Raw genomic sequence first — 10973 nt, forward strand, 5'->3', positions numbered from 1 at the left:
GCGTTTCCGCCGTTCCCTCTGATTTTGAGAACGCTGGTTCATCTCAGATCGACCGGAGCCTCCATGATCCTCATTGCACCTCGGTGGCCAAGGCAGCCCTGGTTCTCCCTACTTCTTCAACTCAGTACCAGGGAACCTCTGCTTCTACCGGTGTTTCCCTCTCTGCTGTCTCAGAGTCGGGGTTCGCTGTTGCATCCCAATCTTCAGTCTTTACATCTGACTGCTTGGTTTCTCTCCCTCTGACTTCGTTTCCGGTCTCTCGGGCCGTGAGGGACGTTTTGGAGGCCTCGCGTAAGGTCTCGACTCGGCTTTGCTATACTCAGAAATGGACCAGGTTTACATCCTGGTGTTCTTTGAATAGTCTGCGACCAGATTCGGTGCCTGTGGCTTCGATTCTGGAATATCTTTTGCATTTGTCTGAGTCTGGCCTGAAAACGACTTCCATTCGGGTGCATCTCAGTGCCATTGCAGCATTCCATCGGCATCTTGAGGGTCGTTCTCTCTCTCTTCATCCTCTGGTGACACGTTTCATGAAGGGGCTAGTGAATATCCATCCTCCTCTGAAACCTCCTCCGGTGGTGTGGGATCTTAATGTGGTCTTGGCTCAGCTTATGAAGCCTCCCTTTGAACCCATCGACAAGTCGCATCTTAAGTTTCTTACTTGGAAAGTAGTCTTTTTGATTGCACTCACATCTGCTCGCCGAATCAGTGAGTTACAGTCTTTGGTTGCGGATCCTCCTTTCACGGTCTTTCATCATGATAAGGTGGTTCTTCGCACCCATCCCAAATTTTTACCTAAGGTTGTGTCTGATTTCCACCTCAATCAGTCTATTGTCCTTCCGGTGTTTTTTCCGAAGCCCCATTCTCATCCTGGTGAGGCGGCGCTTCATACCCTTGACTGTAAGAGGGCGTTGGCCTTTTATCTCCAACGCTCCAAGTCTTATCGGAAGGTTCCTCAATTATTTTTGTCCTTTGATCCTAATCGTTTGGGACACCCGGTTTCAAAGCGCACCTTGTCCAACTGGTTAGCTGCTTGCATTTCTTTTTGCTACGCTCAGGCTGGTCTCCCGCTTGCGGGTCGCGTTACGGGTCATAAAGTCCGGGCGATGGCAGCTTCGGTGGCTTTCCTCCGATCTACACCTATGGAGGAGATTTGTAAAGCTGCCACTTGGTCTTCGGTTCATACGTTCACCTCCCACTACTGTCTGGATACTTTGTCCAGAAGCGACGGCCGGTTTGGCCAGTCGGTGTTACGTAATTTGTTTTCATAGTTGCCATCCTCCCACCTGCCCTTTTTTGGTTGGCTTGGAGGTCACCCACATGTGAGAATATCATGCCTGCTTGTCCTGGGATAAAGCACAGTTACTTACCGTAACAGGTGTTATCCAGGGACAGCAGGCATATATTCTCACAACCCGCCCACCTCCCCGGGGATGGCTTTCTTTGCTATGTTATGGAACTGAGGACCACGAGGTGGGGATGCGCCCTCTAGTGGCAGGAAGGCTAGCACATGCGTGGTGCAGTGTGCAAACTTGAAACTTCTAGCAAGTTTGCTTGAAAAGCTGTCCGCGCTGGGGCTCCGTAGATGACGTCACCCACATGTGAGAATATATGCCTGCTGTCCCTGGATAACACCTGTTACGGTAAGTAACTGTGCTTTTTGTCTTGGCCAGGCAAAGTGACTCACTAGAAAGTCACCTGTCGGTGAGAGAGCCAACATCTTTCCCTGTTCTCTCAGCAGTAACTCCCTCCTGACATTAGAAGGGAAGAACATGTGGCTACCCTTAATGTGCAGAAGCAATAAATCTTAAGAGCTCCTCAATGATTCTTCAGCTTCTGGGAGTAGAGAGAAATCCAGTCTATTGATATAGTCTCCTAATATCTCTGTGCAGGCTCAACACTATCATGGACTCGGACAGGGTACTGGTGATGAATGCTGGGAAAGTGGTGGAACTTGACACTCCCAAAGTGCTTTGCAACAACTCGGAGTCCTCCTTTCATCGACTTATCCAGAGTGGGGAGCAGTGACAGGGATTGCTCATGCCCTTCCTCCCATCTCTGGGGGTACAATGACATACTCCATTGTAGGAGTCTTTCTATCCGGTAACAGAAATGATTTTAATAAATCTTTACATTTGGATGTGTTTGCTACAGTTGCCTCTTGGATATTAGGGAGGAGATTAATAATCATCCAGGTGGTATCAGCCAGTCAGATGCTTCCATTATTCCAAATATGAAATCCTCTTCACATAAGAGCAAGAGTAAAGAGTTCCTGTGAGCAGTTTCTCTGTTTGTTTTACTTTGTACTTACCTGCCTTGGGATAAGACAGGTTATAAATCCTAATAAATGAAATTGTTTCTGTCTGTCTAAGCATGGATAATCAAAGGTCCTTAATGGGCAGTGCTGCTGATTTATAATTTATTACCACTGTCCAGTTAATGTTGGAAGTGGGACAGTTTGTGGGAGCTAGTACTTAACCAGTTATCAGTGATATTCACATTCACACTGCTACCTCGAGCATGTGGTTAAAGTTAGGAAAGCCAAAAATGCTGTCCTAACTTTAGCCACGGAGGTAACTGGGCACTAGTCTGAATACTAGCTGGTGTACATTTAATCTCTGGGTAGCACCAGAGGGGTTTCGGCTGCTCCCTTGTCCCAATCCCTCTACCCCTAAAGAAAATCAAGGTGGGGCCCAGGGCCTGAGCCCCCACCTCTCAGCCTTACCTTGAAGCTCCCTGGTGGTCTGCTGGGGGGGAATGGTTAACAGTGATGCTGCCACTAGAGATTGTGGTAGCCATTTAGGATAGGCATTTGCACCAGGGAGGAAGTGGGCTTTGCTCTTGCCTGTTGTTCTGTTGGGGGGAGGGGAACTCGGGTCCAGCCTTGATTTCCTTTGGGAAAGGGGGTGAATTTGAAGGAGCTGAGGTACTTTTTATTATGCAGATCCTGGTCAATATTCAGCAGGAGCCCACATAACTGTCTTGTATGAGTTCCAGCTGAATATCAGCTAGGGCTCTGGTGGCCTACTCTGTAAGATATATGCTCAGATATTCAGAACCTGTTCCTGGGCATTGAATATCTAGGGCTAATTCTGCCCACTGCAGTCAGCATTCATAAAAACACTGACCACCTTGGGCTGAATATTGAGTGAATAGTAATTAATGCCAGGTAAAGGTTCACAGACTGGAAAACAGAGACATGCAGAAAGAATTTAAACGTGGAATCCCTGAGATGTCAAACCATGAGCAGTGCAGCATTGGAGAGAAACAGAATCTCTTTGATCTGATTCCTATCTCAAAGGGTGGTACAGGAGACTCTCTGTTAACCGGAACTCAATTAACCAGAAAAAAAATCTAAGAAATACTGTACTACTTTAAATAAAAATGAAAATAAAATCTGGTAGTTTGTCTGGAGCAGTATGGTATGGCATAGTATGGGGTATAGTATTAGTAATAGTAACAGTAACTCTCAAGCAACCAGAAACTACATTTATCCAGCATCTATCAATCCCCATGGGTGCCGGTTAACTGAGAATCTACTGTATATCAAATGCCATAAATACATGTCTATTTCTGCCTATACTAAGTAAAAAGCAAAAATGTAGGAAAAGTAAATATTTTGAAAGTTGACACATCATGTTTCTATATGTCAATCTCTAAAAATAGAAAATAAAATTTTTTTCTACCAATGTCTTGAGTTGTTTTTTTGTTTTTTAAATCAAATTGGTACTGAATATAAGAATAGCCTTACTGGGTCGGACTAATGGTCCATCAAGCCCAGTAGCCCGTTCTCAGGTGACCAATCTAGGTCACTAATACCTGGTCAAAACCCAAGATGTAGCAATATTCCATGCTACCGATACTGGTCTTTGTCTTCTCCCAAGTTGTTTCCATTTTTTCTCTCTCCTCCTGTCTTCTACCCTCTAAGTGTCTAACTCTCATTTCTTTAGCACTCTCCAGACCAGTAGAGGTTAACTTTACGATTGGGTATATATCTAATCATGACCAGCAGGTGGAGACTGAAAACAAAACTTTGGGACAGTATATCCTAGCCCCTCCTCTCTATTTCCCCCAGTCTTCTTTCAGTCTCCAGCAGGTGTTGAGTGATCTGTACCCATCTCCCTTGGTAGGGCTGTTGGAATTTGTTTAGAGGTTTATTGTCCCTGTTTTTAGCCGGACGGAGCTTGGACGGACTCTGTTTGGGGGTTCGTCCGACCTCGGGGGTGTCAAACCCGGCGGGTCACGAGCGGGGTCCCTCCCCCCACTTCCTCCACCTCCCCATATTTTTTTAGAGGAGCCTCAGCAGTAAGCCTTGCCCCCTAAATCAAGCAAGGCATATTGCTTCGAGAGCCTGTGGAGTCTGTTCTGAAAAAAAAAAAAAAAAAAAAAATCCTGAGGTAGTGCTGGTCTGGAGGGTTGTATCCCTTTAAGAAAACTGTATTTTACTGTATTTTTTCAACTAACCGGCACTTTTTTACAGCTAGGTCGCGTATGGAGCAATGAGCACTTCTAAAGGGAAAAAGTGCTCATTGTGCTCCAGACGCGAGGCACTCGCGGCCGGCCTGTGCAAGCGGTGTTCAGGCCGGTGCGGTGGAGGAGCTCCGTCGGCAGCGGCTGCAGGCGCCCAGAGCTCCCCGCCGATGGTGCCTCGCGAGTCGGCAGGGAACGGTGGAGAAGCCCGGTCTTCTCCGTCCGCCCACGGAGGGATTCCCCGAGCCGCCGACGGTCGGGTTTTAGAGGATTCCCTCTCAGCTGATATTTTGACAGCTGATGCCGGCTTGCCTGTTTTAGCGGCTGAGACTATTCAGGTCTCTCAGCCGCTTCAGGCTGTGGAGGGAGCTGTTTTGGCGGGAAAGACGCCATCTTCTCTGTCTGGCCCCTCCATTTTGTCTTCCACCTCAGGTGACCTTCCCCCTGTTTTGTCTAAGCAGGGGCAGGTTTCTGCTGGGTCCCCTGCTGTGGCAGGGAGTCCCTTGGGACCCTCGGGGGGTTTTTCCCCTGATTTTTTCTTTTCATTATGCAAAGCCTATTTTCAGGCGGCTGGGGGTCCCGGTTGCGCCCAGGGGGTCTCGGGGGGTGGGGTTTCCTCCGCGCTCCCTGCGGCTTTGCCTCTCTCGTCTGACGTGACGTCCCCTCCGCCGCCTCTCTTGTCCAAGCGTCCGCGGGTGTCGTGGGACGAGGATTTGTGGTCGGAGGAACGTGTCGGTATGGAGGAGGACCTGGACCCTTCTGAGGAATTCCAGGACCCTCTGGAGGGGACGGAAGCTGGCGGCGGGTTGTCGGGTTTCCCGTTCTCCAGTGACGAGGCGTCCGTGGTGCGCCTTTTTCAGAGAGATGAGCTGCCTGACCTTATTCAACAGGTTTCTTCGGCTTTGCGTTTTGAGGACGCGCCGCCGGAGACTCCGCGTGTGGGGGACCCTCTGTTACGAGGGATCCGTTCCGTTTCCCGCTCTTTTCCTATGCATCAGGATATTCGGGATATTATTCTTGAGCAGTGGAAAACGCCGGAGACGCCGTTTCGGCTGGCGCGCAGCATGGCTCGCCTGTATCCCATTCCTGAAGGGGATCGGGCTACGTTAGCTTCGCCAGTCGTGGATGCGGTGGTCTCGGCTATTTCCAAGCGGCATACCGTGCCTGTTGAGGGCGGTTCTGCCTTGCGGGACTCTGAGGAGCGCAAATTGGAGACCATCCTTAAGCAAAATTTTCAAGTCTCTGCTTTTGGGGTCCAGGCGGCTATTTGTGGGGGACTGGTCGCTCGCGCCGTGTTTCGGTGGGCGGAGCGGGTCTTGGATCGAGAGTCTGACGACTGGTCTCTGGTGGATCAGGAGGTAGCAAAGATTGAGATGGCTGCCTCATTCCTCTCGGATGCTCTGTATGACTTGGTGCGGATCTCGGCTAAGTCCATGGCTTTTGGCGTGGCCGCAAGGCGTGTGTTGTGGCTGCGCGCTTGGGCGGCGGATGCTGCGTCCAAAGCTAAGCTTACTAAATTTCCCTTTCGGGGGTCGTTTTTATTTGGAGAGGACTTGGATAAGTTAATTCAGACTCTGTCGGACTCGAAAGTTCCCCGTTTGCCGGAGGACCGTGCCCGCCCGGCGTCTCGGGGGGGTGCGGCCCGGGGGCGTTTGCGGGAATTTCGCAAGTATCGCCCTGGGCGTGGGGCTGCTTCTTTCCAGTCTCCGGGGTTTTCCCGGGGTCGGTTCTTCCAGCGCATGCAGCCCTTTCGGGGGGCCCGTCGGGGGGCAGGGAACCCCTCCGCCGGTTCCCCCGCTTCCCGTCCTGCACAATGACGCCTTGCCGGCGCCCCCCTTGGTTCCGGTGGGGGCCCGGCTGCGCGACTTTTTTCCCAAATGGGCCGAGATCACGTCCGATCAGTGGGTCCTGGAGGTGGTGCGGGACGGTTATGCCCTGGAGTTCGCCCGCTCTCTGCCGGATTTTTTCCTCGCTTCTCCGTGTCAGACTCCGGGGAAGAAGCAGGCTTTTCGCCAGACCCTTCAGCGCTTGCTAGATCTCAGGGCAGTAGTTCCGGTGCCCCCCCCGGAGTGGGGCACGGGCAGGTACTCCATTTACTTTGTGGTGCCCAAGAAGGAGGGGACTTTTCGGCCCATCCTCGATTTGAAAGGGGTCAACAGGGCTCTCAAGGTTCCCTCTTTCCGTATGGAAACGCTGCGGTCGGTCATTCTGGCGGTTCAGCCGGGGGAGTTTCTCACTTCTCTCGATCTGACGGAGGCCTACTTGCATGTTCCTATTCGGACCTCTCATCAGCGTTTCCTGCGCTTTGCGATCTTGGGTCGGCACTATCAGTTCTGTGCGCTTCCCTTTGGGCTGGCCACGGCTCCCCGGACGTTCACCAAGGTGATGGTGGTCGTCGCGGCAGCCTTGCGGTCGGAGGGCATTCTGGTACACCCCTACCTGGACGACTGGTTAATTCGGGCCAAGTCGTTGCAGGAAAGCTACCGGGTTACGGCTCGGGTGGTGGAGTTTCTCCGGTCGCTGGGCTGGGTGGTCAACCTTTCCAAGAGTCGGTTGGTTCCGGCTCAGCGTCTGGAGTACCTCGGGGTGCTGTTCGACACCTCCTTGGGGAAGGTCTTCCTCCCAGAGGCCCGGGTGAGCAAATTGCAGTCTCAGATTCGCCTGCTTTTGGCGTCCCGGTGTCCTCGGGCGCGAGATTTCCTCCAGGTCCTGGGGTCGATGGCGGCGTCCCTGGACGTGGTGAGGTGGGCGCGGGCCCACATGCGTCCTCTTCAGTATGCTCTGCTCCGGAGGTGGTCTCCCCAGAGGCACGGGATGGATGTTCCGGTTCCCCTGCGAGGCTTGGCGCGCTGCAGTCTGCGTTGGTGGCTCCGGACCCCTCACCTAGTTCAGGGGGTGGGTCTGGATCTTCCGCAGTGGACGGTGCTCCTTACGGATGCGAGTCTCCTGGGTTGGGGGGGCCCAGTGTCTGGGTCACTCTGCTCAGGGAACCTGGTCCACGGAGGAGGCCTCCTGGTCGATCAACGTGTTGGAGACCAGGGCGGTCCGGCTGGCGCTGTTGGCTTTCCACTCCCTTTTGTTGGGCAAGTCGGTCAGAGTCCTGTCGGACAATGCCACGGCGGTGGCTTATGTCAATCGTCAGGGGGGCACCAAGAGCACTCTGGTGGCGCAGGAGGCGGCTCGGCTCATGGTTTGGGCGGAGTCGCATCTTCTGGACCTCTCGGCCTCTCACATTGCCGGGGTAGAAAACGTTCAGGCGGACTTCCTCAGTCGTCACTTCTTGGATCCGGGAGAGTGGTGTCTCGGCGCCGAGGCGTTTCAGTTGCTAGTGCGTGCTTGGGGGCAGCCCCTGATGGATCTGATGGCTACAAGTGGCAACGCCAAAGTACCCCGCTTCTTCAGTCGTCGCAGGGACGGTCTGGCCGAGGGTCTGGATGCTCTGGTCCAACCGTGGCCAACGGAGGGGCTGTTGTATGTGTTCCCTCCTTGGCCATTAGTAGGCAGAGTACTGCTTCGCATTGTTCGCCATCCGGGGCTGGTGGTCTTGGTGGCTCCGGATTGGCCTCGTCGTCCGTGGTATGCGGATCTGGTGAGGCATCTGGTGGCGGATCCTCTTCCTCTGCCTCTCGAGTGCGATCTTCTGACGCAGGGTCCCATTCCCATGTTCGACCCGTCTCCCTTTTGTCTTACGGCTTGGCTCTTGAAAGGGGCCGCCTGAGTAAGAAGGGATATTCCGACAAGGTGATCTCTACACTTTTGGGGTCCCGGAGGCTTTCTACCTCTCGGGCTTATGTACGGGTTTGGCGTCTTTTTGAGGAATGGTGCCGAGCGCGGGGAGTGGTCTCCTTTCGCGCTTCTCTGCCTAACATTCTAGAGTTTTTGCAGGATGGCCTGGATAGGGGCCTGGCCTGGTCTTCTCTTCGGGTTCATCTGGCGGCCCTGTCGGCTTTTCGGGGGCTGGTGACAGGTCAGCGTTTGTCAGCCATTCCTGATGTGATTCGCTTTCTTAGGGCGGCCAAGTTGCTCAGGCCTCCCATAAGGCCCTCGATTCCCTCTTGGGATCTCAATCTGGTTCTCTCTGTTCTAGTGCGCCCTCCTTTCGAGCCGTTGGATGGCTGTTCGTTGAAGGACCTTACGCTGAAGTCGGTCTTTTTGGTTGCCATTACTTCCGCTAGACGGGTGTCGGAGCTACAGGCTTTCTCTTGTAGGGCTCCCTTCCTGGAGTTTTCAAAGGAGCGGGTTGTTTTGCGGCCTGTTCCTTCCTTTCTGCCGAAGGTAGTTTCTCCTTTTCATGTCAATCAATCGGTGGTCCTCCCGGTCTTGGGTAGTCGGGAGGGTTCTTCTGAGCAACGACAGCTGCGCAAGTTGGATGTCGGTCGGGTCCTCCATGCTTATGTGCAGCGGACCCGGGATTTTCGGAGCTCCGATCATCTCTTTGTGCTTCTGGCGGGTCCTCGTCGGGGGGCTGGCGCTTCTAAGGCTACTATTGCGCGCTGGATCAAGGAGACGATCGCTTCCGCTTATCTTCTGAGTCAGAAGCCGGTTCCGGAGTTTCTCAAGGCTCATTCCACTAGGGGTCAGGCGGCTTCTTGGGCTGAGTCGTCGCTCGTGCCTCCGGTGGATATTTGTAAGGCTGCGGTTTGGTCCTCCTTGCATTCATTTGTTCGGCATTATCGGGTAGATGTTCAGGCGCGTCGGGACGCGGTGTTCGGTGAGCGTGTTCTGGTATCGGCCCTTCGGGGGTCCCGCCCGTGAGAGGGACTGCTTTGGTACGTCCCAATCGTAAAGTTAACCTCTACTGGTCTGGAGAGTGCTAAAGAAGGAGAAATTAGGTTCTTACCTGCTAATTTACTTTCTTTTAGCTTCTCCAGACCAGTAGAGGTCCCCACCCTGTCTGTTGTTGTTGTTGTTGGGGCTGTTGCGCGGGCAGTTTTTGGTTTTTGCTGCGGGTTCTAGTATTTTTCTAGGGCCGGGGAGAATTGAAGAACAGCGGCTGTGGCTCGGCTGGCTTAGCTGGCGAGCTGTGGGGACCTTCTTCCTTCGGGAATTTCTCCTCTGCATTTTCCAACAGCATTTTTTGGGTATGTTATTTGTTACTCCTTTCGGAGTATTGTTTTTTCTCTCTGTTGTTTCCAGTTCTTGGTTCTGCTTGGCTATTCGGCAGACTGAGGGAAATAGAGAGGAGGGGCTAGGATATACTGTCCCAAAGTTTTGTTTTCAGTCTCCACCTGCTGGTCATGATTAGATATATACCCAATCGTAAAGTTAACCTCTACTGGTCTGGAGAAGCTAAAAGAAAGTAAATTAGCAGGTAAGAACCTAATTTCTCCTTAGCACCTCCCTAGCCACATTTCTATTCTCTTCCCCTTTTCCTCTTTTAGCCCTCCCTAGTAGCTCCTCCTTTTGAACTGCTTCTCACCCTTCTCTACAGTCCTTCAAATTAGCCACATCACTGACTCCAGTCCCTTTCTTTTGTGCTGATGCCCCTATCCAAGTCGTCGGTAAGGCCACACTTTGTGGAGTATTATGTTGAATTTTATTTAGTAACTAGTGTTTAAGCCCATTACATTAACGGGTGCTAGAATAGATGTCTGTCTGTCTTTCTCCTGCCCCCCTGTCTTTCTTCCTTTCTTTCTGTCTCTCTCCCTGCCCCGTCTATCTTTTTTCTTTCTGTCTCTCTCCCTCCCTGTCTATCTTTCTTTCTTTCTTTCTATCTTTTTCTCCCTCCCGCAGTCTTATCTTTATTTCTTTCTTTCTTTCTTTCTTTCTATCGCTCTCCCTGCCCAGACCCTCACTAATATGTGTGTGTGTCTGTCTTTATTGTTTTCTCTCTCTGTCTCCTTACCCGCTTTCTGTATTTCTGTCTCTTTCTGTCCAGTGAGTTTGTAAGGTGTGTTTTACTTCTCCTGATGAAAACACACCAGCTGAAACACATCCTAGAGTTCAATAGTAACTGAGAGGGATATAATGGAAGCCGTGCAAATGATTTTATGCACAGAAATCATGGTTTTGACTACTGCCCAACTTGCCTGCAGATAAAAGTACTCACCCTGTTTTAACAATGCACTTCTGTCCATGGATAACAAAAGCAGACCCAAGGCAGGGTAAGAGTGAGTCAAGGAAAAACAGACAAAAGTTTGTGTAATCAAAATTATGCACTTTGTTTCTACTGGAAAAGCTGCACACAGGGAAAGCAAGCACACTATGCATAATTGTTCTGTGGGCAATCAAAGTAAAAGCCTTTATGAACTTTTGCTTTATTTGTGTAAATCTGTCTGGTAAAAGTATCCACGACATCTGCACCAGCAGTCTTAGTTTGCCCACCCGGACCCTGGGCACGCGCCACGCTCCGCCCCTTAGCTACCCGGAAGTACCGGGCTTCACTCGCCTGCTCCCAGTAGGCCAAGAGAGAGGGCGGTAGGGGGGGGAGTGGCTGCTGTGGTGATCTGGCCGACTCCCTGGTGACAGGAGCCGTGGCGGCACCTTTAAAGTGAAAAAATAAC

The 10973-nt window shown here is 51.9% G+C and overlaps 1 protein-coding gene across 4 annotated transcripts in view; it reads left to right on the forward strand.

The window, feature by feature from the left end:
- The window catches only part of ABCC10 (ATP binding cassette subfamily C member 10), a 109886-nt gene extending 106193 nt beyond the window's left edge, over positions 1-3693 (forward strand). For 3 of the 4 annotated variants that reach the window (XM_033936883.1, XM_033936885.1, XM_033936884.1), the window contains one exon: positions 1893-3693. In XM_033936883.1, coding sequence (XP_033792774.1) covers positions 1893-2028 — 136 coding nt within the window. In that variant the 3' untranslated portion in view covers positions 2029-3693. The remainder of the gene's footprint in view (positions 1-1892) is intronic. The other variant, XR_004538743.1, reaches the window with a different exon arrangement.
- The last annotated feature ends 7280 nt before the right edge of the window (positions 3694-10973 follow it).

This window comes from Geotrypetes seraphini, chromosome 3 (genome assembly GCF_902459505.1).
Source record: "Geotrypetes seraphini chromosome 3, aGeoSer1.1, whole genome shotgun sequence".
Classification (NCBI taxonomy): Eukaryota; Metazoa; Chordata; class Amphibia; order Gymnophiona; family Dermophiidae; genus Geotrypetes; species Geotrypetes seraphini.